At 44.6% G+C, this 27077-nt stretch overlaps 1 protein-coding gene across 7 annotated transcripts in view; it reads left to right on the top strand.

Moving 5' to 3' along the window:
- KANK4 (KN motif and ankyrin repeat domains 4) overlaps window positions 1–27077 on the top strand; it is a 100838-nt gene that overhangs the window by 60199 nt on the left and 13562 nt on the right. For 5 of the 7 annotated variants that reach the window (XM_072649705.1, XM_072649703.1, XM_072649706.1 and 2 more), the window contains exons 2-6: window positions 2957–3045; window positions 11961–13721; window positions 16066–16177; window positions 21193–21426; window positions 23386–23473. In XM_072649705.1, coding sequence (XP_072505806.1) covers window positions 3018–3045; window positions 11961–13721; window positions 16066–16177; window positions 21193–21426; window positions 23386–23473 — 2223 coding nt within the window. In that variant the 5' untranslated portion in view covers window positions 2957–3017. The remainder of the gene's footprint in view (window positions 1–2956; window positions 3046–11960; window positions 13722–16065; window positions 16178–21192; window positions 21427–23385; window positions 23474–27077) is intronic. The other 2 variants (XM_072649707.1, XM_072649708.1) reach the window with 2 other exon arrangements.

Genomic DNA, 27077 nt, shown 5'->3' with positions numbered 1-27077 from the left:
GAGCTCACGTCCTGCCTCTGAGAACTGCTGGGTCACCCTGGGTGAAATGCTTAAATTCTCAGTTTTCTAAGCCCCTCTTGAAGTCTGTAGGTTGCAGAGAAGCTACACTGGTAAAAGGGCATTTCTTCACTCCCAATAAAGTCACAGGACCTGTCCCAATTCCTACCTAACTAATAGAATTGTAAATCTTAGACATCACCTCCATTTTGGTCATCCTTCATTCTCTTCCCCCTCAATAGCATAGTTCAGAGTTAACTATTATTATCAGCCTAGAACCATCCCAGGCCCTGAATCAGAGACAAGAGAGGTCTGAGAAACTGCCCTGTCCTTAAACTTAAAATTGGGAGTGAGAGGAGAAGGGGGACACCCCGAGCTATTAGACAACAGTATGAGACTCCTGGATCCAAATACAAAATGGAGCACTGGAATCATTGAAGGCAATGGGAACCTATCAAAGTATCAGAGGCAAGATTCGAACCCAGATCTCCTGTCTCCTGGACCAGTGGTATTTTGATGAAATCAAGGATCAAATGCTTAATAGGTGCTGGGCACAGTGTTAAGTACTAGGGATACAGAGACCAAAAATACAGTCCCTGCTCTCCAGAAGCTTAATTAGATCAGAGAAGACCATGAATGTATACAAGTGTATTCAGAGTGAAATACAAAGTTATTAAATATCGGCTGGCAGTTGGTGGGGGGCATTCGACATGGACTCCAAACCCTTCCCAGTCCTGGTGGACCTTCTGTGGCTGCTTTCCATCTCATCAATGTCCTTCATAAACTGTGGTGTCCAGAACCAAGCCTGGCTCCCAGATGAGTTCTGAGAAAAGCACAGTCCCATGGGACATCACCTCCCTGTTTCTGGAGGCTCTCCCTTACTTTATGCAGCACAAGGTTGTAGGTGACTTTTTTTGGTTCTCCATGGGCTTTCCCAACCCCCTCTGGATGTAAGAAATACACAGTATGATAGCCCATCTTTGTACTATCCCCACATGGGACAGAACAAAGCAACTCTTCTGTCCCGGGCCTATAAATTTCTTGGGCTGAGAGGTAAACTCCTGAGGAAATGATGTCTCAAGAGTCAGTTGCAAAACACTCAAGCTGTGAGCAGTCCAATGGAGACTGCCAAAGTCATTGCCAGTCTAAACTTTGGAGGCCCCTTACCATTCTGGGCCTCTAGTAGCATTTCCAAAGCAGTGCTTGGGTAGACATTTAAGTTCAGTTGCTTATGTTTTTCTGATTTTTGTTTTTTTGTTTTTTAAAAGCCTTCTAATCATTCAATTCAGCAATCAACAAGCATTTATTATCATTTGGTAAACATTTATTAAGTACCTACTCTATGCTAAGCACCATACTAGGTGCCATCGTCCTCAAGAAGCTAACTTTCTAATGGGGGAAGAAATGGGGTGGGGGTGGGGTGGCAGAGACTTTCCGGAGAAGAATGAGACACGGCTGATCTGAGCAACTGTCTTAGATGGAGTTTGCAGAAGGAGTCACCCAATCAGATTGAAGATAACCTAAGAGAGAAAGCCCAGGAATTAAAGGGGATCAGGAAACCTTCCTGAGGATGGTGGGTCTTTCACTGGGACTTGAAAGAAGGAGATAATTCCAGGCAGGTGGATGGGTGTGGGGGAACAGAGACAGCTGTAAAAATGTCTGGAGTTGGCAGAGGGAGTGTCTGGTTGGAGGAATGGCCACTAGGTTGGTGTCACTGGATCAGATGATGTGGGGATAGGGTTTAGCAAGAAGGCTGGAAAGGAGGTCAGACTTGTGCTAGGAAAATCAAGGTGGCAGCTGTGTGGAAGGTGATTTGGAATGTTGGGAGACTTGGAGGAGGGAGGGAGACCAAACATCCAGGGCTTTTGCAGCACTAGAGTCTCTAGCACTTGGTTATTGGAGGGAATATGGGCTGAGACGGGATGGGAGAGAGCTTCCTGGCCAATTCTAAGCCTCCTCATCCCTGTCCCACTGAGCCATGGACTCTGCCCACCCATCAGGCTCCCCCAGAAGAGCTCTCACTTTGTCTTGCCCAGAATCAGTCAGATATGTCACTTCAAGGCAACTTCCAGACCACATCACCACGCCATGTCCCTCATCCCTCATTCTAGCTCCTTTTATGTATTTTCCTTCACTGTTTGAATGGAATCTCTTTGAAGGCAGAGTGTCTTGCTTCCTTCTGTTATTGTATCACCAGAGCTTGGCATTGGGCCTGACATATAATAAGTGCTTAATTAATGGGAAAGGGAACAAACATTTATTAAGTTCTTACTATGTGCCAGCCATATGCCAAGCACTTTTTCCAATTGTTATCTCATTTAATTCTCATATTATCTCTATTTTATAGTTGAAGGAAACTGAGGTAAACAGAGGTTAAGTGACTTGCTCAGGGTCACATGGGTAGTGAGGTCAGATTTGAATTCAGGTCTTCCTAACTCCAAGCATATTGTTTTATCCACTAAGACACCAGCTGCCTTTTTTCCCCCTTATTCATTTGTGTTGTGGACATAGAAATGACTGGATTTGGCTACTTATTAGATATGGGGGGGATGGGTTGGTGGGAGGAGTCAATGACGATGCTGAAGTGGTGAATCTCGGTGAGTTGAAGGATGATGTTACCTTCAACTGTACCAGTGAAATTTGGAAGAGCATTGAGTTTGGGGAAAAGACAATGCGTTGTTCTGAACATACTGAATTTTAGATCTCTATAAGACTTCCCATTAATAAGAGAGAAAAAGAACCTTAAGGAGAGGAGTAAAAGAGTTGCCATGCAGCAGTGAGGCTCCCACTTCCACCTCTTTGCACAGGCAGTCCCTCTGGCATGCCCTCCCTCCTCACACATGCCTCCTGTAATCCTTGCCCTCTTTGAAGGCACTAGTCAGGTGGCATGTCTCACAAAAGGCTGATCCAGGTCTACCTCCAAATAATCAAACTTGGCCTTGTCTCTTGTTGCTTACAGAGCTTGGTGACCACGGCCCATTGACACAGCTGATGAAGTGACTCGGAGAGGCTGCCCTCTGATGCCCCCGAAGATGGAGAAGACAGATGGTAGGCAGGTGGTTTTCTTGTTGACCTCAAGGAGAGTTTTCACATTTAGCTTGACTGTGAGGAATCTTGGGATAACCCAGGTCCTCCAGCTCCATCTCCAATGTCAGGCATTGGTTGGATTCAAAATAGCTATTTCCAGCAAGACAAAAATCAGGTTGTGTGCTTTCAAAGTGTTTTCACAGGCAGCTTTGTAGAGGGGAAGGAGCGATAAATTTGGAGTCAGAAAGAGCTGGGGTCACATCCCACCCCTGCCTTGGCCTCAGTTTCTACATCTGCAAAATGAGCAGACTAAATAGGACCTGAGGTCTCTTCCAGATCTGTGATCCTGTGTGTGACTTTGGCCAAGTCACCTCCTGTGCCTCAGTTTCCTCATTAGTAAAATAAGGGATTTGTAGTAGATGGCCTTTGAGGTCCCTTCCAGTTATGGAGCTGCCTATGTGTATGATTCATGAACTTGTGACTATTAGAGCTAGAAAGGACCTTAGAAATAATTTAGGCTAGTCTCTTCATTTTGTGGTAGATAGAGCACTGGACTGGGAATCTGGAAGACTCATTTTCATGAGTTCAGATCTAGCCTCAGACACTTACTAACTGTGTGATCCTGGAGAAGTCACTTCATCCTATTTGCCTCAGTTTCCTCATCTGTAAAGTAAGCTGGAGAAGGAAATGGGAAACCATTCCAGTATCTTTGCCAAGAATGCCCCAAAATGGGGTCATGAAGAGTTAGATGAGACTGAAAAGTGACTCAACCACAGAAACTCGTTGTTTTTCAGGTGAGGAAGCTGCAGCCCAGAGAGGGAAAGGCACTCCTTTGCCCAGTTATTTAGTTGGTGAGTGGTGTTAAACTGGGCTCTCCTGGCTCCTTGCTCAGTACCCCTTCTGCCTTTAAGTTTCTGTCTGCTGAGGAAGGCCTGTGCACCCCTCCAGATAAGGAAATAAGGGGAATTCCCATACTTTTCCTCACCCCAGATGGCCTTTCACCTTCCCTAGCCACCTCCAGGCTACTTCTCTACCATTTTCCAAAGCCAGTCAATCACCACATCTCACACGTGCCCAACACACCCATGGCCCAGCCCTGGGACATCATGGCCATCCCCTTCCCATCTGTCTAGTCGTCTCAGGATTCTTGAGTTCTGCAGCCTGTGGTTTTCCAAGGACTCCCTGGGCCTGCCTGGGGAAAGGCCCCAGCTCTCCTTTCCTCCTTGAATTTTCCATCTTCCTTTTTTGGACAGATGAGGACAAGGGATTAAAGTTCCCATCTCTCTCTTGGCTTCTTCTGGATAGAGACTTAATTCACCTTCGATCTATTTTTTTTTTTTTGCATCCTCTCCAGTGTCTGTTTTTCAGATCAGTTTTGAAAAAATCCACCTAAATCCCTTCTCCTCTTCTCCCTCCCATCCAAGGCCACTTGGGTCTGATGCCTTCCACCCTTGTGACTATTTCCTCCTCAGAATCCGTGTGGCCATTGTCCTCCTCCAGGTCTGCTATCCCAGCGTGCTGTGGTCATGGTCATAGTTTGAGAGCTGATACACCAAGAGCCCAAGCCCTTCATTTTACAGAAGGGTTAAGTAACCTGCCCAGTAAGTGGAAGAGTCAGGCTTTGAACCCAGGCCTTCTGACCCACACCCACCACCCTTTTACTGCAGGGAGGCCAGTAGGGCTGGATTGTAGGCTGAGTGGAGGGGCAAAGAAAGAAGGGCCGGGCTCTGAAGGTCTTCGAGCATCAGGCAGAGCTTTTACATTTGCTCCTGCCTGGAAGAGGGTGATATGGTCGAGCCTAAGCTTTAACAAAATCTCTTTGGCTGCTGTGTGGGGAATAGACTGATGGAGGGAGGCATGCAGACCAATTCAAAGGACATTGCAATAGGATTAATACTTAATCAGAAGTGAATATATATGAGGTCTCCCAACACATCTGATCAGGCCTGAGAGGGCCAGAGGTATTATTCATTTGGGTGTGGGAATTCAGGATTCTGCTTCAGGAAAGCATGAACTATACCCCAGCTGGACAGCTGCTTTTAGAAAAATAAAATAGAAATGCCCTAGAGGCAGAGCATATATTAAACCCATATTTCTGACTTCTCATTCCAGTGAGGCCTCTTGCTTTCCTCGCTTTTCTCATAGGTAAATTTGCCTTTGAATTGGCTCCACTTTTTTTTTTAATATCATAGAAATATTTATGTCTCTGCCCTGCTCTCCAAGGTCTTGGGGGGTAAATCAGGGCCATTTCATTAAACTGAAGCCATAAGAAGATACATAACACAGTTTCCCCATTAGTTGAGTCTCTGCTGCCTGGGTCAGAAACTGCTCCTCTGCTTAACTTTTACCTCCTTCACTTGAGCTCTGTTTGTCAATCCCAAGACTCCGGGTGGAGTGAGCTTTCCAAGAGTGCCATATGATATGATGATGAAAGTAGGGAACTGGCAAGGGGCAGGCATGGCACATTGGCAAGGGCTAGATTTGGGGTCAGAAGATCTGAGTTTGACTCTTGACTGTGTTACTTCCTAGCTAAGTGACCTTCGGCCAAGAATTTAATCTCTCATCTTCAGTTTCACCATTTATAAAATGAGGAATTGGAGGAGATGGTCCCTAAGGGTGACTTATAGCTCTAGATACCCTCTGGGGAAGGCCCTAGCCAGAAGGGTCGTTCAAGATCATTGTGTCCATTTCCCTCTTTTTATAAGAAGACTAAAACCCAGATAGGTGAAATCCATTGTCCAAAGTCCCCCACAGGTACTAAATGGCACACCTCGGATTTGAACTGATGCCCTCCAGTCAACTGACAACCCAGCCCTGTTTCTATTCTTTCATGCTGCCCAGTCCAGCAATGGACACTGCCCCCTCAGGACCAGCCTAGCTCATTTGGGAGAAGCTTCTTGAATGGTTGGTTGATTATTTTTTTGACCACAGAAGCTCTCAAAGATCTTAAACTGCAGAGAGTTTGTCTCTCTTAAGAACATGGTAGAAAACACCACATTGGTCTATTGGGATGGGATTTTTGAAAGCCAAGGCAGGAACCATGGCTTCAGAGCTCATACTCCACAGGACATGCACTGGAGATTGGTTTTCCTGTGCAGGTAATAATGAGTTAGCACTGAAATCTTTGCACTGGAGTGATCTTACCCTTTTTGAAACAACATGTGTTTTCAAGGTGGCTGCAAGGGGTCAGGATGTGCAACCTCTGCCTGGGGACCAGAGAGAAGTCAACTGGCCCATGTCAAGCTATGGTCATGGGCTGGACGAGAATGTATTTTTTGGACTTGATCTGTAATTCCTTTGGAGTGAGGCGCCATCCTCTAGCTGTGCAGATGGGCAATGCTCTACTGACACCCTCTAAAGTTGGTGCCTTCTCCAGGGCCAAAAATCCGGTATTTGTCAGGGCAGGAATTAAGCTCAGGCAGCATCCACTGTAGAATAACTACTGTCATCATTAATTAATATATATCTATATCTATATATTTTATCCCTCTTTTAAAAAAAACAACTAATGGCTAACAGAGGTGTCCTGGCTACCATTCCCTGCTGGTACCTATGCCAGTAAAGCCGATGCCAAGGCCTATCCAGCTGGAGGGAATCACTGTGTGGTAGCAAAGGATAGTCATCTCAGGAGCCTCCCAATGAAGTCCCAAGAGCCCCATGACCAGAAAGAGTTGGCCACCAGGCAGTGATGTGTTTTCAACCACAGAAATTCACAAAGACCTCACTAAAGTTCTTTTCAACATCAGATGCTGCTTTAATAATATGTTTAATAATGTAATATGGTCTGTGATTGTATTACTGAAAGGAACTTTTAGTGAGGATTCTCCTTCTACCACTGCAAAGCTGCACTTTGTCCACATTTTATGGTATTGGAGCTATCTGGGGCACAGAGAGGTTGACTTGACCAGGTTCACACGACAGCTTGTGTCAGAGGCCATGATAGTGGATACACTATCCCATGCTGCCTTTCAGATTTAAACATGTTACATTTAATCTTCCTGAATATATATTGGGACTATGTATCTCTCTCTCTACACACACAATTATGTATTTAAGGATTATATATTTTGACTGTATATAGACACACAGGGCAGCTATGTGGCACAGTGGATCTAGCTCTAGGCCTGGAATCAGGAAGACCTGAATTCAAATCTGGCCTGACACTTCCTAGCTGTGTGACTTTGGGGAAGTCACTTCACCCTGTTTGCCTCAGTTTCCTCCTCTGTAAAATGACCTGGAGAAGGAAATGGCAAACCTTTCCAGTGTCTTGGCCAAGAAAACCCCACAAAGGGTCATGAAGAGTTGGGCGCTATTGAACAACAATCATATATTCACATAATTATGCATTTTATTACTATATATTTTGAGTCTATGTATACAATTATATTTATGAATGTATATAGAGCTATACATATATAGTCACAATATATAATATATACATAATTGCCACATATAACACATACACGCATGTATATGCTTAGTGATAATTATACATGTATATGACATATTTGCAAATAATACACACACATGGTATTAGGATCCAAACTAGCATTAGAAGGGTTTCCAATTATGATCACAATCATTATTCCTTCCTCATTTATGGGTTAGGAAGCTAAGGCCCAGAGAGAGGAGATACTGGGAGGGCCAGCAGGGAGACACTGTAGTCCTCAATGGTATCCAGCCTTTGCCCATGTGGCCCAGCCTCCCTCGCCCACTCCAAAAAGCTACTCTTGGATTTCTCGGGGATAGGTCTGGGCATTTTCCTGGCATTCTCTTAACTGGTCTTGTGGGAAGGCTGGATAGAGGAGCTCATTGTTACCAGGTATTTTTTGCCAAGGGCTACTTCCTTCTCCCCACCTCATTAGCTGCCAAGAAGCAAAATCTGTCAGTATATAATGAACATCTAACATGTTTAGGGTGCTAGACTGGCCAAGAGGAAGAATGATTCACTCATAGGAGCTGAAGGGGACCTTGGCGTCCATGGAGGCTAACTCTGCCTCAGTTTCCTCATCTGTAAAACGATGATAATAGGGAGAATATTCAGAGGTCAAGTCACTGGCTGGGAAAATGCCCAGAAAAGGGAAAAGAAATAAGACTATTGAAGGCTACTTTCTCGGAGAACAGACATTTCCTCCCTTCCTTTCTGATGAGGAAGAACAATGCTTACCATCAGACAAAGACACAGAAATCAAGGCTTCTGTGTCCCAGCCCACCCAATGGGCTCAGGCCATGGAAGAGCTCAAAAATAATTTTGAAAATCAAGTTAGAGAGGTGGAGGAAACACTGGGAAGAGAAATGAGAGACATGCAAGTAAAGCATGAAAAACAAGCAAACACCCTGCTAAAGGAGACCCAAAAAAATGCTGAAGAAAATAACACCTTGAAAAATAGGCTAACTCAATTGGCAAAAGAGGTTCAAAAAGCCAATGAGGAGAAGAATGCTTTCAAAAGCAGAATTAGCCAAATGGAAAAGGAGATTCAAAAGCTCACTGAAGAAAATAGTTCTTTCAAAACTAGAATGGCACAGATGGAGGCTAAGGACTTTGTGAGAAACCACGATATCACAGAACAAAGAGAGAAGAATGGAAAAATGGAAGATAATGTGAAATATCTCATTGGAAAAACAACTGACCTGGAAAATAGATACAGGAGAGACAATTTAAAAATTTTGGGACTACCTGAAAGCCATGATCAAAAGAAAAGCCTAGACATCATCTTCCATGAAATTATCAAGGAAAACTGCCCTGAGATTCTAGAACCAGAGGGCAAAATAAATATTCAAGGAATCCACAGAACACCGCCTGAAAGAGATCCAAAAAGAGAAACTCCTAGGAACATTGTGGCCAAATTCCAGAGTTCCCAGGTCAAGGAGAAAATATTGCAAGCAGCTAGAAAGAAACAATTCAAGTATTGTGGAAATACAATCAGGATAACACAAGATCTAGCAGCCTCTACATTAAGGGATCGAAGGGCATGGAATAGGATATTCCAGAAGTCAAAGGAACTAGGACTAAAACCAAGAATCACCTGCCCAGCAAAACTGAGTATAATACTTCAGGGGAAAAAATGGTCTTTCAATGAAATAGAGGATTTTCAAATTTTTTTGATGAAAAGACCAGAGTTGAAAAGAAAATTTGACTTTCTAACACAAGAATGAAGAGAACCATGAAAAGGTGAACAGCAAAGAGAAACCACAAGGGACTTACTAAAGTTGAACTGTTTACATTCCTACATGGAAAGACAATATTTGTAACTCTTGAAACATTTCAGTATCTGGGTACTGGGTGGGAGTACACACACACACATGCACACACACACACATACATAGAGACAGAGTGCACAGAGTGAATTGAAGAGGATGGGATCATATGTTAAAAAAAAATGAAATCAAGCAGTGAGAGAGAAATATATGGGGAGGAGAAAGGGAGAAATTGAATGGGGCAAATTATCTCTCATAAAAGAGTCAAGCAAAAGACTCATTAGTGGAGGGATAAAGAGGGGAGGTGAGAGAAAAACATGAAGTCTACTCTCATCACATTCCACTAAAGGAAAGAATAAAATGCATACTCATTTTGGTAGGAAAACCTATCTCACAATACAGGAAAGTGGGGGACAAGGGGACAAGCAGGGTGGGGGGGATGATAGAAGAGAGGGCATGGGGAGGAGAATGCAATTCAAGGTCGACACTCATGGGGAGGGATAGGATCAAAAGAGAATAGAAGTAATGGGGGACAGGATAGGATGGAGGGAAATATAGTTAGTCCTATACAACACAACTATTATGGAAGTCATTTGCAAAACTACACAGATTTGGCCTATATTGAATTGCTTGCCTTCCAAAGGGAAGGGGTGGAGAGGGAGGGAGGTAAAGAAGTAGGAACTCAAAGTGTTAGGATCAACTGTAATGTTCTTACCACTAGGAAATAAGAAATACAGGTAAAGGGGTAAAGAAAGCTATCTGGTCCTACAGGACAAAAGAGAAGACGGAGACAAGGGCAGAGAGGGATGATAGAAGAGAGAGCAGATTGGTCACAGGGGCAATTAGAAAGCTTGGGTCTGGGGGGGGAGGGGATAAAAGGGGAGAAAATTTGTAACCCAAAATTTTGTGAAAATGAATGTTAAAAGTTAAATAAAAAAAAAATTTAAAAAAAATGGTGATAATAATAGCACCTACCCCCCAAGGTGGTTGTGAGGGTAAAATGAGATAATATTTGTCAAGCTCTTCACAAACCTTAAAGTGCTACGTAAATTCTATTATTATTACTACTGGTATTTCTGCTACCCTCTGGGACCATGTAGGGGGTAGAGAGAAGACTTAATATGTTAAACAGAGAAAGTTAGGGGCTAACCTAGGTCCCTTCAAGGCTCAGCTCAAACTCTACCTTCTGCTAAAGGACTTTGCTGACCCCACCTGAGCTGTTAATCCTTTTCTCACAGCTCCCTTTATTCCATGTTATGTATTTTGATTTGATTTATCATATTGTATACATATTGTGATTTCCCTCCCTAGGCCAGCAGTAGGATGTAAGGTCTTTATATCTGTAGTCATGTTTACTGGATAATTGAATGTGAATGACTCCATGTAGAACAGAAAGTCAAAGATTTGAGAAGACTCTAAGGGGGAGGTGGGACATGGGCTGGGATCGAGAGAAGGGTTTGGAATTGGATGGATGGATGAATTTGACCATGATGGAAGGAGAGGATGAAAAGAGGGCATTCCACCTGGGAAGGACAGCTTAGAGAATTGGAATAAGAATGGAACTGTACGGAGGGTAGTGAGATGGGAGCGGAGTGTGTGGTGCAGTATGATAGAATGGGAAGAGCCCCACATTTGCAATCAGAAGGCCTGGATTCAAGTCCTATCCCTGGCAGGATTAGTGCTTGTATTTGGGCAGATTTATGTTTCCTCATTTGTAAAATGAGTTGGGAGAGATGATCTCTAAGACCCCTTCCAGTTCTTAATCCTATGATCCCATGAAATAAGATTGGATGAGTGGGTTGGGTCTATATCATGGAGGACTGAAGAGACAATCGTAAGTGTTATATCTCCTTGCTACTGGCACTTAGTCAACAGGTAAACAAGTATGTATTAAGTATGTGTGCTAGGCACGGGGACACAAAAGGGAACCCCTTAATCGCTTGAGTTGGGGACCTTTCTATCTGGAGTGGAGTATTTCCAGGTGAATTGAGGCCTCCCTGTCATGTGAATTTGGCCTTTTACTTTCTCCTCAGTCAGGGGAAGGAGTTTCACTTCTTTGTTTCCAGAGCTGCAGGAGAGGTTAACACATTCTAAGACCTTCAGGTGGAAGGAGTCCAGAGAAAAAGCAGGGAGAATAAACAGGATCTGGTTAGTCCTTGCTGGCACTCATGTTTTTGGAGGCTTAGCCATTGAAGAAGCCCTAACCGCCACATGATAGATCACTGAAATCTCTGGGCTCAGCAAAATTTGCTGGGCTTTATTTGACTAATGCAGGGCTTGATTTTTTTTGGATGCTCAGACAGATTTATGGCTCAACCTCTGAAACCTTTCATTTACCTAATTGCTAATTAGTGGCCCAATTTGGCCAGTTCTGGGCTATCTCAGCATGGCAGTTACATGAGTCCAACCCGACAGCCAAAGGAGACTGTTTTCTTGTTTCTCCGTGGCTGTATCTCCAGGCAGATTTCTCTTTAGCCTTTCCAATGACATGCTGCAAATGGGAAGCTGTTCCCTCTCCCCGAGCCCTGCAGACTCTGCCTCAGTATAAATTGATTTAATAAGGCAGCATCTCCATGAGGCCAAAAAGACCATAAGCATTACAGCATATTTTGGATGCTGGTGATGTTTGAAGGAGACTCAAGAGAGTGTCGGGAGACAGGCTTACTCCTGTTGGTCTGTGATTTTTTTGGATTTTAAAATAAATAAATACATATGTGTGTGGGTCTTCTTTTTTCCAGCCAGAGATCAACCATCATCCCAAGGGGATGGAGAAAAAGAACCACCCCAAAGTCACCCATACTCAGTGGAGACACCATATGGTTTTCACTTAGATCTGGACTTCCTGAAGTATGTGGATGACATCGAGAAAGGGCATACCATGAAGAGAATTCCTATCCGCAGGAAAACCAAGCAACCCAAATTTAGCACCCTGCCTCGGAACTTCAGTCTCCCCGACAGTGGCGCCAGGCCCCATGCAGCCCCATCCCACCCGACCTGGACTTCTTCATTCCCAGGACTGCCCACAAAGGGAGCAGAGGAACCCCCTAGTGATTCTGCTCAGCCCTTGGCTGCTGGGGGTGAGATCAGCTACAGGAGGAGAGTGCTACTGGCTGAGACCATTCGCCAAGTGGAGGCCACCCCACCCATGGAAGCTGAGCCCGATGGCGGGAGAGGGCGGCCTCAGCTGCTGAGGGCTTCCAGCATGCCAGTGACCCTGCTACAGCACAAGGTCTCAGATGAGCCAAGCCTTAGCTTCACCCTCCCTGAGCCCCCTCCCCTCCCACAACCCCCAGATGATGGTGGTTTCCCAGACGGTGCCTTTGGCCCCTCGGAGGGATTTTCAGATCCCCACAGCTCAAGCCTGCAAGCATTCACTCAGCCCCAAATGAAGGAGTTGGCAGGTGTGGTGCCAGTAATTCCTGACCTTGTCCAGGATGGGCCAGAGCATCCAGACCAGGACAAAGAACTGCAGAACCACAGCTGTCTCCTGAGCCAGCCTTCCTTGCCTCAGGACCTACCTGTGGTTTTGGAGAGCACGGAAGAAGAGCTGAAGGTCCCAGAAGTGGAGTTGGTAGCCACACCTGGGACCCCCACCCCAAGCCCTCCGCCTCTTCCATCCCCCATCCCTGAAAATGAATTCCCCCTGGAAATAGAACTGAACATCAGTGAAATCCCCCCTCCGCCTCCCGTGGAGATGGATGTCAGAAGTATTGGGATTAGGGTGACCGAGGAGAGCTTAGGTCTTGAGCCTCGGCATCCAGACACGGCAGGAGCCGATAGTGTGTCTGCCCTCAAGCAGCAGATTGCCATTCTGGAAGGAGAATTGTCTAAGAGAACTGAGGAGCTAGAGAAGGTCATGGTAGCCCTTCAGCAGCAAGGAGATGAGATGAGAAACAAGGAACTGAGCATTCAGGAACTGATGGGCACTGTAGCTCAGCTGGAAAAGCAGCTCAGCCAAAGAAATGCCCATGACACCTGTCACGATGCGGCCGTCAACACTGACCCAGGCAGCGAGGCATATGACGAGAGGGTCCTGCTCAATCTGCCCGTCATCATGGAAGCCAGCCCCCCGGTCACCCCTGGGCAAAGGTCAGCGCTCCAGCTCCCTCCACAGGAGCCAGAAGCCTTCGCCCGCAAACCCAAGCACAGCTATCTCTCTACTGAGCTCAAGATCGAAGAGCCAGACCCTGAGCAGGAGGGCACTGAGGCTCCTGCCAGAGGGTTGGCGGGGAGCTCCTCCCCAGGGACCGAGCAGCGAAGCCCCCCGCCGGACATCACCATTGGTCAGTATGTGAAGAAAATTCAAGAGCTCCTTCATGAGCAGTGGACCTGCCTGGAGCACGGCTACCCCGAGCTGGCCAACGCCATCAAACAGCCCGCGTCCAAACTCAGCTCCATTCAGAGCCAGCTGGTCAACTCCCTCAACTTGCTGCTGTCAGCGTACTCGGCGCAGTCACCGCCAGAGCAGGAGGGTGCTGCCAGCAGACCCCCGCCTCCGGGTAAATACTGACATGAGGGGAGGGTGGGGGGTGGTGAATATTGGTGAGAAGGGAGAAGGGTGCCCGCCAGCAGACCCCTATCCCCAGGTAAATACTGGCATGAGGCAGAGGTGGGGGGGTGAATGTGGGGGGGGGGGGTAAGAAGAAAGGAGGGCACTATTTTTTTTTTCACACCAAAGCAGGGGCAAGGAATTAATTCATTGCATACGACTAGATGAAAAATATTAAAATGCAGAAATTGTTGCTTGGAATTGAATAGAGCTCACCCACTTTCTGTTCTCACATCTTCCTCTTTGTGTCATTGCCTTGATCCCCTGGCACTGCCAGAGCCCTCTCACCATCAGTCAGTTGGCATGGCTTAAATAGGAGTAGGAAGAGAGCAGATTGGTCTTCAGAAAACCTGGGTTTGAATCCTGACGGTGGCTTGCTATCCATGTGACCTTGCACAAGTCATTTCAGTGTCCTCCATTAGTGGGGGCTGGGACTGCATGGCATCTGAAGTCATTTCCATCTCTAAAGCTTTAGGTGATCAGCAACTGCCCTGGGCTGTGTCTGGTGGCAGGCTGAGCTCAGACCTTTACTGAGGTTCTAGACAGAGCTGGAAGGCAGGGACCTTCCGGGGCCTAAGACCAAAAGACCTGAAGTAATCTGCCCAAGAATGGTGGGATTTGAAATCAGCTCTCCTGACTCTAAACCCAGCATTCAGGTTCCTGTGAAGTTGTGGGCCTCACACTGGAGATTTCCCTGTGGCTAGTTTTAGGGTGTTATTATTTTGGTAACTTTCATAACTAAATAAATTGTATTTGTGAGGGAGGAAGGGTGAGGAAGAGAGGTAGATACAAAGAGAAAGAGGGGGAAAAAAGGAAGAAGGAGGGGAGGAGGAAGAAGACAGAGGAGGAAAGGAGAGAGAAAGGAGGGAAGGGGAGAGAGAAGAAAAGGAGAAAAAGAAAAGGGAGGGAGGGAAAGAGAAAGGGTGTCAGAGATAGAGTAAGGAGGGAGAAAGAGAAAGGAAGGAGGGAGGGAAGGAAATGGGGGAGAAAGAGGTGAACGGAGAGTAGATGTGAGGTCTGGCCCCCATTTGGATAGTTGCCTACTGGCATAAAGGCGTGCTCTGTTGTAACTGCACACCCCTTGCATTTTTGGATAAGTAGAACCAGATTTTGTTTGAGGAGAGGTCAGGCGGGGAGGGCTCAGAGCTCTGGTAGCTGCCACAGACGCATTTGTCTGGTCTCTTCTCTGAGCAGAGACAGGAGGACTTGTTACCCATCTTCCTCTTTTGCCTGTGGGCACAGGTGTGAGGGAGGGATGGCAAGGTGGGGTAGTGGGTAGTTCTGACTGGTCTGAATTCAGGGGACCTTCCTGCACGTCTTAGCTCTACTTCATAATGACAATGTGACCTTAGCCAAGTTACCCTGGTCATTAATTTCCTCATCTTTCACAAAATAAGAGGATTGGACAGACTTTTGAGGTTCCTTCCAGCTCTCATTTTATAATCTGGATTAAGTCATGTGACTTTGAGCACAGATGTATCTGCCTTTACATCTGTGTACCTATGACTTTTCAGAGCCTCAGTTACCTCATTTGTAAAGTGGAGTTCATAGGTTTTGAGCTGGAAAAGGGTCCTGAGAAATCTAGCTTCTCCTCCCTCATACCATCAGAGACACCCTAACATCCTCATTCAAGGTTTAGAGAGGGCCACAAGATGAGAGATTCCATCCAGTTCCCTCATTCTACAAATGAGGAAACAGAAGCCCAGGGATATTTAGTAGTAAGTAGCCCAGGTAGGATTTGAACCTTGGGTGCTAAGACTCCACAGCCTCTAGTACCATGCTGTCTTTCTAATTAAAACCAACCAATTAACCAAAACACCCTGCTCTGCTCACTTCATGATGTGGCATGAGAGGTCTTATAAAATAATGACTGAAAGGGGGCCTTTTGAACTATAGCCACCATGTTAATGTGAACCAGAAACCTTCTTTTTTGTTAAAGTCTTAAGACTGTGCCCACATAGAAGTCCCCTGAAGTAGGGTAGCTAACTGCCGGATGGGAAGCAGTCCAGTCTCAGAATCTGGAAGCCATGGGTTCAAGTCACTGTCATGCACTGACTTTGTAGCCTGAGGCAGGTAGCTTCATAGCAGCACAGACAACTTTCTAAGACCAAATTGTGGTGAACATGCTGAGCTGCCTTGGGAGAGCTCCTTACCTTCGATGCTCTATGTTGGGCCTGAACGTGCCTATGCTAATAGACCACGCCCATTCCCAAGGTCCCAGGCCTTCCCATGTCTGCATTTTGATTTTCTGTTCTCAATGACTGCTCCTAACCTCCACTGTTGTGTCTGCCTAGAGATCTCCCCGTCGACAAGCCTTAAATCCATAATGAAAAAACGAGACTATGGCTTCCGTGCTGGAGGTAATGGGACCAAAAAGAACCTTCAGTTTGTTGGGGTTAACGGTGGGTAAGCATCGTTCGTAAAGGTCAGACTGGCTTTCAGTGTCTAATATCAGCTCCGTCTCTTTCCGGTGGGAGCAGAGGGGGGAACCTGCTTTTTTTTTTCCTTTCATTTTCCCATGGTTTAATCATATAAACCTCTTAATAAACCTGCCTCCTGGGTTTTTATGAGTTTGGCATCCTAGCAGCCTGGAGAAAAAAGATCTTGGGTTATTAGTGGACTGCAAATTCAAGATGAAGAAAGGCTGTGATATGGCCTTCTGAAAGAGCTAATGCCATTTTAAGCTGCGTTAAGGGGCATCTGCCTAGGTCTGGAGAGGTGGCAGTCCTGCAGACCCTATCTGGAGGGTGAGGTTCAGTTCTGGGCACCACATTGTAAACTCAGTGATAACCAGAGATGAATGAGCTGGGGGACTACTGGCCATGCACCAGCTGAAAGAAAAGCTTTCTGTAGCCCGAATCCAACACTGCATTTTTGCTGCCCCAAATTCACTGGTCCACAGTGGCACAATCATCTGCCTTTTCCTCCTGGCCCCTTTGAAACCTAACCTTTCCCAGACACTCAACTTTGATTTGGACTTGCGATCCATGCTGTTCCAGTGACACTAGCTCTCTGGGCCCCCCTAACCATCATGGGAGATATCATCCACAGAAAGTGTGAAATCAGGGACTCCAAGGCACACTCCTTTAACAGATGTGCCAGGAAGGGTTATGTTCCATTTGTTTCAGTGAATGTTTACTAAGTCCTTGTGCCCAATACCCCAAGGTAGGTTATGGAACTACAAAGGTGAATGGCAACTTTGCCCTCAGCGTTCTTATTAGTCATCTCCTCAGTAGCGGTATTTAACAAGTCTGCTACACACACAGCAATATATGGAGAGCTGACGATGGTGGGAGGTAAATAAAAGAGGGTCTGTTATGACTGAGGCCCATGACACGGCAGCCTGAGATCTCTTTCTGTTGAAATAGTCTTGACTCGTTGAGAACACTTACAGTAGCCTCTTTTTTTTAATGTGTGTGTGTACACACATATATATACATAGTCCATTTGTAAAATGAGGTTCATACATATGTATACATACATATATGATCTACTTTTGACATTCATTTTTAAAAATTTTGAGTTCTAAATTCTCTCTCCCTCCAGACCCTCCCCCACCCATTGAGAAGCCAAGCAGTATAATATTGATTATACATGTGAAATCATGCAAACTATATTTCCATATTAGCCTTGTTGAAAAAAAAGCAAAAAAAAAAAAACCCAAAAAACAAGAAAATCAAAGAAAGTGAAAAAAGTCTGCTTCAGTTTGTACTCCAAGTACATGGGTTCTCTCTCTAAAGGTAGATAGCATTTTTCATCATGAGTCCTTTCAAATTGTCTTGGATCATCGTATTGTTCAGAGTAGCTAAGTCACTCACAGTTGATCGTTGTGCAGTATTGTTATTACTGTGTACAATGGTCTCCTGGTTCTGCTCACTTCATTTTGCATCGGTTCATATACATCTTCCTAGGTTTTTCTGAAACATCCCATTTGTCATTTCTTGTAGCACATCACAATCATATGCCACAGTTACAACAGCCTCTTGGTTGATCTCCCTGCCTCCAGTCTCTACATTCTCCACTCTGCTGTGCTCTCTTATCTTATTTTCATCTTTCTGGATTCAGCCCAGTGTTCTAACCTAAGAAGGTTTTGGGATACTGACTCTGTTGTCCCGTGGGTTAGCTATCCTACCCAGCTTGGCATCAGCTTCGAATTTGTCAAGCTTGCTGTCTGTACTGATGAAAGCTTTACATTGCCCTGGGACTTTTGAGACACCCCATATTAGAAAGGGGACTGGCCACTGGAGTTGTGATTTCTTGCATGTAGAGAGCTCCCTGTAGCAAAGCAGATTGGTCCCTTCTCTGCAATTTATAGCGTTAGAGCATCAAATCTCAGAGGTGACTTTCTCCACTATGCCAGGCTGCTTTCCTTAGTGCAGATTTAATGAGCCTGGGGCTTCCTACCATTGTGATCAAAGATTAACTTTTTAGACCCTTTTCATAACAGGCAATGGTCTCATGGTCATGATGAGACCTGATAGACCACTGACTCCTCCTTCATGCCCTGTGAAGGCTCTGGAGAGACCTGATTGGGTCTTCTCTGCTCAGGTTCTTGTAGACTCAGCAGTGTTTCCTCTGGAGATTCTGTCATCATCCTTCCCTTGCCAAAGGGCTTCCAGCCAAGCCGGACGAGGCCATTTATTCCCTGCCCTTTTATTTTCTGATTGCCCTAGGTCATCTCACTTAGGCTTTCCTCAATTTAATCTGCTTCTTCTTCTTCCACACTGGGCAAAGTTCTGAGAAGCTTCTGTACAGAGCAGGAAATGCAAAGTTTTGCCCTCTTGCCAGTGGGTGGGGAGACGGACTGTAGGGTTATTTCTTAGTAACTTTGGTTCTGTGAAAAGAGTGCAGGCTTTGGAGCAAGAGGATCTTGGTTCAGATTTTGGCTCTGAACTACCTGTGTGATTTTGGATAAAACACTTTAGCCCTCTTGGGCTGCCTCAGTTTTCTCAACTGTAAAATATGGCAGACTTGATAACCTTCTATAACTCTATGATACATTAACCTTACTTGCCCAGCTTGAATGAGTGACTGTGGACAAGTCACTTGATTTCTCTGGTTCTTGGTTTCCTCCTCTACAAGCAAAAATGAAGGGGGTGGAACTAGTTGATTTTTAAGATTCCTTCCATCTCCAGATCAGCGATCTTCTTTCTTTTCTCATTAAACTGATACCACTCCTCATGCCATGAAAGTTCAGGCCTCTCGCTTTGGGAATTCTCCAGGTGTTAAGTGAATGATCCCAAAGTTCCCTTCATTATTCTGCTGCAGGGCAATTCATGCCACATCCAGGGAGTGCCCTCATGATCACTTTCTGTGGAATATCTTCATTTGAATAACCTAGGTCCTCTTTTTGTTGTAAAAACACAGAACAGGTGGTAACTTAAAGAGGTAGCACCTCCAAAACAGCTTCAAATGCCCAACTGCCTCTCTGTAACATCTACCCACTGCTTCTGGTCCTACCATGTGGGAGCAAACATGGGATAATAAACTCAGAACGGGAAGGGACATTACACATTTTCTAGTTAAATCCCCAAATCTTACATATTTTTTAATGTGGTAAAAGGAATCAGAATTGAGAATCTGAGTCTCAGGGAGTTCAAGTGATTTGCCTGTGGTCACACAGATTTTAAAGCAGGTGAACCAAGGTCCTCTGGACTCTTTCGGCTGCCCCAGTTGCCAAACCAAGTCTAATTCCTTTTCTGCATCAGAGCCTGTCAGCCTGAAGACAGGTGTCAGGTAATCAGTTACACCCCCAACATCCCCCTCCCCCTAACCTTTTCTCCTTTGGTTCCTTCAGTGGATCCTCATATGGTTTGATTTCCAAACCCCTCACCACACCCTAGTCACCTCCCTCTATATATCCTCCAGTTTATCAATCTCCTTCCCCATGTGTCCAAAGCCTTTACTTGACCAAGAATTCCATTGAAAATGTCCCTGGTAAGTAGCTATTGATACTCCTCTTGAGACTTCCAAAGATGGGGATCCCAACACTTACTGAGACAGCCTGTTTCATTCTGGGACAGCTCTCACTGTTAAGGAATCTTTAAGGAGTTTTCATCCCTTGTTGATTGATTGAAGTGTAATCTCACTTTCATGGGACAGCTTTCTAACTCTTGGCAGACTGCTCTCCAGCCTTCTCTTAGCCTTCTTTTCTCCAGTCTCGGCATTGGCATTTCTTTCACTGAATGCTTACATGGCATGGTCTGCAGTCCCCTTCCTCTCTTAGTTGCCTGCCTCTGCACATGTTTTAGTCTCTCAGTATGTCAATATCTGGAACTGTTGGACATAGCTACAGAGAGACAAACCTAAAATTCCTCTCCAACCCACCAGGGATTCTACAACTTTTGTTGTATCAGGGAACCCTCTGGCTGTTGGGGGAAGCCTGTGGATACCTTCTCAGAATCATGGTGTTTTAAAATAAATTTATAATGCTAAATTTCATGCAAAAGTTAGTGAGAATAAAGATGTATTTTTCCTGTTCAAGGTTATGGACCTCCAGAAATCTGTCGACAGACCTTTTGTGGGGAAAGGTCTAGGGACCCTAGGTTAAGAAGCCCTGTCCTAGAGACTGAAAACTCACCCTTTCCCCTCTCCTCACATTGACTTAACTTTGGAGAAGAGATCACTTCCTACTGAGTCCATCTCCCAGAGCCTGAACACAAAGCTGCATCATAAGTGAGATTTATGCTACACCCGTAAACAAATCAGCTAAAGGGAAGGGCTAGGTCCAGGGAATCCAGAGAGGGATTTTGACAGATAATTCAGAGAACTTCAATAGGGGAAAAATGAATTAATGATTTTGACATTTCTGGAATGAATATCTGGCTTCCCAAATTGGTAGCTTTTCCAGGACTGGATTGCCTGTCCCAAGAATTCTGACTTATTGGGTTACTGGGTGATGAGCTGCTTCTTTGGTTCCATCTGGGGAGAACTTGCCTGACTACTCGTTGTCTTAATTGGCCTCTGAGTTAAGAAGCTTCTCATGTGGACTAGTCCAAGGTGGAGTGCCCTCCCTCCTTGTCTTGCCTCCTGGAATCCCTGGCTTCCTAGGTGACTTGGCTCAAACCCTCTTCTTCAGCCATCCTTTCCCACCTACCTCCTCCCCATTGCCCATGAGATTACCCCCGTTTACACTGTCTACATCTTATTTTTACGTTGTTGTTGGCACATTGTCTCCCCCATTAGAATAGGAGTTTCTGAGGGCAGGGACCATATTTTTGCCTTTTTATGTATGCCCAGCACTTAAAACAGTGCCTGGCATGTGGTAAGCGTTTAATAAATGTTTACGGACTGATCAACTAAAACTGATGCCAGGCTCCTGCTTGGCTAAATAATGCACGAATGCCCTACTGTAGATTTTGACCTTCTGTTTAGCTGTAGAAGGAAGGCCACAGCCAGTGATGTTTGATCTCCTTCTTCAGCTATGAGACAACCTCCAGTGAAGAGACCAGTGGTGAAGACAGTGCATCAGAGGGTTGTTCTGACAGCGAAGTGGACAAGAAGGGGGACGGCCCTGAACATAAACTGGGCAAAACTGCAGAGCAAAACCAGCAGACGGTCCCAGACACAGAGGAGGGTACCGGGAGCATGGGCCTGGAGAGCAGTGCCAGTGTGGGAGAAGCTGTCACAGCTGATACTCATCACAAGTCTGAGAGGTACTTTATGTCCCCACCAGGGTCCGATTCCTGAACTCTGATCTTTAAAAATGGGGAATAATTAGGATAAGTGAGCATCATGGTAGCCCCCACCTCTAAGTAAGATAATATTTGTAAAGTGTTTAGCCCAGTGTCTATCTAGCAAATAGCAGATGTTATTTAAATGTTAGCTATTCTTATTATATTTTAATAACTATTTAAATATAATTATTTCCCTTTGTATTCTCATTCTTGTGCTTTATTTTATGCATTTAAAAACAATATTCCAAGAAGGGATTCAGCAGATTTTCTCTTTTTTTTTTTTGTGCTGTGCCCCCCGTTGGCCAGTCTGGTGAAGCCTGTGGACCCCTTCTCAGAATTATGTTTTAAATGCATGAAATTACGTGGGATTACAAAGAAAATCTATTATATTGAAATTCAGTTATCCAAATATTTTTACAAATAAGTTCAGAGACCTCATGTTAAGGAACTCTTGCATTCTACCATGATTCTTTTTATCTCCATTATAATAACTTTCATTTGGGCTAGAATTCAACGTTTCCGGAGCACATTCTACAAAACAATCTCTAAGCTTCTTTAGTACAGATATTATTACTGTTATTTTTCAGATATGGAAGAGGCTATCTCAGTTGGCCAGGGCACCTACCTAGGTCAGGGGTGTTGGCACCTAGGTCTCTGAATCAGGAGTCATGAATAATGAGGAATGTCTAGTTGGCAAGTGGGTTTGCAGGCTTCTGAAAAACTCTCTTCTCTCAGAAGAATGATTATGATAAGGTGTTGAAGGAGCCAAGCACTCCATCTGACTCTGTACACAATAAGTTGTATCATAAACCACACAGTGACCTTGTTACAGTGCAGGCTTGGTACAATATCATGGCGGACTCCATGGCTTAATAACAGATTGTCATTTTATTAAATCTTTATCAGTTTCTTTGTCCTTCAAGGAAGGCTAACTGGGAGAAAATTGCTTTCACAGGGCTTGGGTTCTTGGGATTATTAAAGTCCCTGAGGCAGAAAATTCTTTCTGTTGACAACCAACCAAGAAAAGCTTTCTACTCCATGTTTCGAGTTGCCACTTGGCCCATGGGCTCCAGTAGCTCTGGCAACCTTGCTCTCCACTCTGGCACTATTAGATTGAGGACAATAGTGCACTTGGCTTCATCTTCAGGAGAGCTTGGGAACTAAGCCAGACATGTCCTCTTTGTGGAAAAACTAGATTTCTAGGTTCTAGGAAATTCTCCCATCTTGGTGCTCTAGCATCAGAAAGACCTAGTACTACAGTGTCAAGGGCATATAGACCAAACCTGGGGGCTTTTGATATATTAAGCAGAACTAGGAGCAGTTGACTTATTGAGAAATGTTTCTTAAGCTCCTGCTAGGTACCTGCCACCTCCCTGGGAGCTTATGATACCACCACAATAGCATGGAACCAGACTGCCCTCAAAGAGCTTCCATTCTATTGACAATATGTGCATGTATAGTACATAGAATGTGGCTACCAGGCAGGTCTTTTGATGTGTGGTGGGGGAGTCATTAGCAGCTGGAGGAATCAGGGAAGGTCTCATGGAGAAGATGGTGCTTGAGTTAAATTTTTAAGGGAACTAAGTGGAAGTGAGAGAGATGCAGATCTGGAACAATGGGTGGAAGATGCAGAGGGTGACCTTTAGGCTCAATGGAAAGATCTTCCCAACCATCAGAGCGATCCCAATAGCAGATGTGCTGATTGCAGATGTAGCGACTCTGGGCCAAGCTCTGGGCCAAGCCTGTATGACTTTTTTGTCAGAAAAAAATCAGTGATTCTGGTCCAGACCAGGGCAGCTGTGGGTGGCCAGCAAGGTCCCTTCCATCTGGTGCTAGTTGGGGATTCTGAGTCTGGGAATTTCTTATTTTAGGTTTGCCTGGAGAACCGATTAAAACACATGGAGCTTCACTGATTTTTTTTCTCCCTTTTTTGTTTAGATATAAACCCTCAGAAGAATTTCTATCTGGATGCCACCTGTTGAGCAAACATTTGCCTGAAGTTTGGACCACAACTGACCAGCAATTGGTATCCTTCTTATTCCGTGGATCTAAGAAGGGTGGGGATGTTTAAACAGTTAGCCTTGAGTGAAAAGCAGGCCAAACCTAGGGTGGATAGCGTGAGCCCTGCCTCAGAGCTCCCAGGGGCTAGACGGAACTTTCTGCACCACTTGGAGCTTGTAATCATAAGGAGGATCACCCTTATTAGAAAGGAAGGAACACGCATTTTTTAAGCGCCTTCTATTTGCCAGCCTTTGGTAAGCACTTTATAAATATTATCTCGCTTGATTCTCACAACAACTCTGGGAGGTTATTATTCCCATTTTATCATTTCCATTTTACAAATAAGCCAACTGAGGCAAGCAGAGGTTAAGTGACTTGCTCAGGGTAACACAGCTATTAAGTGTCTGAGGCTGGAGTCTTCCAGCAATCTATCCACTGTGGCGCCCCCTAGCTGCCTAGGCCTTCTTAAGCACAGCAACAGTGACTTGATCAGAAAATTCTTTGTGTGAGGGTGGACTCTGAAAGGGTGTCATGGTCTATTATTTTCTTGGCTTTGCCATCTGTCCTCTGCATTGTAGGTAGAATTGGGCCTGGGTTTTAGAAGACCTGGGTGCAAATCCAACATAAGATACTACTAACTGTGACTTTGGGCAAATCCTTTCACTTCCTCATCTGTCATGGAGAGATAATAATGGTGCCTCCTCACAGGCTTTTTGTGAGCCTTAAATGAGATGTGTGAGAAGCATTTGGTGAATCGTAGAGTAAGGGCCTCTAAATGTAAGCTATTTGTTATTCCTAGTGCTTTAATAATCTCACTGCACAGAAAGTGGCAAAGCTGGATCAGAACCCAGGACCGCTGGTTCCACGTCCAGAATTCTTACCACTCTACTATACTGTCCTTCCTTCCTTCCTTTTTCCTTCCTTCCTTCCTTCCTTTCTTCCTTCCTTCCTTCCTTCCTTCCTTCCTTCCTTCCTTCCTTCCTTCCTTTCTTCCTTCCTTCCTTTCCTCCTCCCTCCCTCCCTCCCTTCCTTCCTGCCTTTCTCCATCCATCCCTTTCTTCCTCCCTTCCTTCTTAAAGTTTTTGAGAGTAAATCCAGGAGCAGATTCATTCTGACATCAGCTATAACCAGTAGCTGACCTCAGCCTCTGCACATTTCTTCAAACCCATCCCGCCATTCTCCATGGGCTGCACCAATGGGAAGGATGGATGCCATGATGGATTCAGTATTGGCAGCTGCCTAGCTGATGTGTTTTATCTTCTTGCTTGCAGTGTGTCAGTGGTTCTTCTGAGGCTGGTGCAGGCCCTTTTCAGTGATGGATTTCAAGCAGGCTCCTGGTATAGATTCATAGACATTAGTACTCAGAGGACTTACTCAAGTGAGACCCAGATTGGAGCAAGGAGGAATTTCTTCTCTTCCTTTCTAAGCCTACTCACCGGGCTGCATGAAATGCTTTCAGATGCTTTGGGGGAATTTTGTCAGTGAGAAAAACAGTGTTTAAGCGTGGACCAATCCATTGTTGCGTCTGCAAAAATCATCTCTGATATATGTAAAGGGGCTTTTTTCAGTTGCTAATTAGGGACAATTGATGGGGCTAACCTCAACCTTGCAAGATGGCTATATTTTTTTTCAGGCTTTTTACTGTTAGATTTCACAGCACAAAAGTGAATCAGTCCATTTATTAAGCACTGACTATGGGGTAGGCACTGTACTAGGTACTGGGAAATAGTGATATGCTGATAAATGTTTAACAAACAGCTCACCAAGAAAAACATATACTCATAACACACTTTTAGGTTTAATATGCATTATTAGCATTTCCTCTATCACTTTTGTAAGTCTAAGCTATCAACAAGACAATAAAGTAAGTCCTAGTTTGTAGTGTTTGCTGATTTGCTGAATATTTAACAATTGGATTTGGAGAACCAGTTTGAACTAGATCTAGCACACCCTTGAATAGAAAGACAAAACTGAAATGAATGCTCTCAGAGAACTGAATCTACTGGGGGAGACAGCGTGCACCAACATAACTATCTCAAAATCAAATACAAAGTAATTTGGAAGGAGAGATCACGAGTAGAACCTGGGCAGACCTAAAAAGGCCTCATGTAGAAGGTGACATCTTTGCTTTGGTTTGAAGGAAACCAGGGATTCATCGGCTTCCTCATCTGTAAAAGGCCAGTGTTGGGGCTCATGACCTCTGATGACTCTTTTAGCTCTGGGAACTGATGAAAAGACCCAGATCTTTGTCATTTGAGCTGTTGTCCAGTCACACCTCCACCACTGTGTACCTTGTGAAGATGGTTTGGGAAGCCCAAATAGGAGACTCTAGTTTTCATCTTCAGTTAGATTCAGGCCAATTTTCCAGCTTGTCAAGTTTTTAAAAAATCCTCATATTGATGTACATAGGCCATTGTCTAGTCTGTCCAGCCTTCTGTCATCTGCAGTATGGATAGGGCCATCATTACTCACGTCGTTGTTAAATATGTTAAACTGGTTTGGGTCAAAGACAGATCACTGGGATGCTGCAGACTTCCTTCAAGTTGACTCTAAACCTTTCATTGGGTGCTGTGCTCTTTGAGCAAAGCAGAATTGAGAAAACACAAAGTAAGCATAGAATGTGCAAATTTGGAGTAACCACCCCAGATGTTCACCCGGACTATCTGTGCCCAACCTGTGGTAGAGCATTCCGAACTCATATTGGTCTGATCAGCCACAGTCAGACATGCTGAAATTTCCCTTTATCATGGTGATGTCATTTTGGTCTTCCTCGAAGACAAAGGACAACAACCAAACCATTCATTAACAGAGATTTGTTGGCCGGGCTTATGCAGCCAGATCATCTACTTACATGTTCCCACAAGTAGCCTGCATTTTCCTTTTCTTCTAGGCGAATAGCATGAGAGATGTTGCTTAAATGTTTTTGTCAAAATCCAGCATTCCCTTGACTTACTAGTTTAGTGACCCTGTCAAAAAAAGAATAAGGTTAGTCTGATCTGACCCATTCTTGATGAAGCCATACTGGCTCTAGGTAATTGCTGTGAAATGTTTGCCAACCATCTTTTAAATTTTTTGTAATTAATTTTTTTAACTATCAAATATTTATTTTTCTCCTTCCTACCCTATCAACATTGAGAAATAAAAGAAAACCATTATAACAAATAAATATAGTCAAGTAAAACAAAACTCCATATTGGCCATATCCAGAAGTGGATGGTGCATTCTGGAAGTTGAGACTCTCACCTCTCTGCCAGGAGGTGGATAGCATTCTTCATTTGCCCTCAGGAATCATGGTGATTCCTAATCATTGATCAGAGTTCTTGAGTCTTTCTAAGCTATCTTTACAAAGTTATTATTGTAGTGTTCCTTTTTCCACTGATTCTGTTCACTTCATTTTGCATCAGTTCATACAAGTCTTCCTAGGCTTCTTTGAAACTATCCATTTCATCATTTCGTGCAGTATTCCATCCACAGTATTACTGGATTTGACAAGATTAGCCTAATTTGTCTGACCACTCATTAACCATCCTTTTAGTGACCAGCTCTAGAATTTTACCATGGAACTGAAGTCAAGCCCACTTACCAGCTGGGTGACTTTTGGGAAAATTATTCAATATGATTGTTTAAAT

This window comes from Notamacropus eugenii, chromosome 2 (genome assembly GCF_028372415.1).
Source record: "Notamacropus eugenii isolate mMacEug1 chromosome 2, mMacEug1.pri_v2, whole genome shotgun sequence".
Taxonomy (NCBI): Eukaryota; Metazoa; Chordata; class Mammalia; order Diprotodontia; family Macropodidae; genus Notamacropus; species Notamacropus eugenii.
The sequence above is the reverse complement of the archived record's forward strand: the minus strand, read 5'-3'. Positions and strand labels throughout refer to the sequence as shown.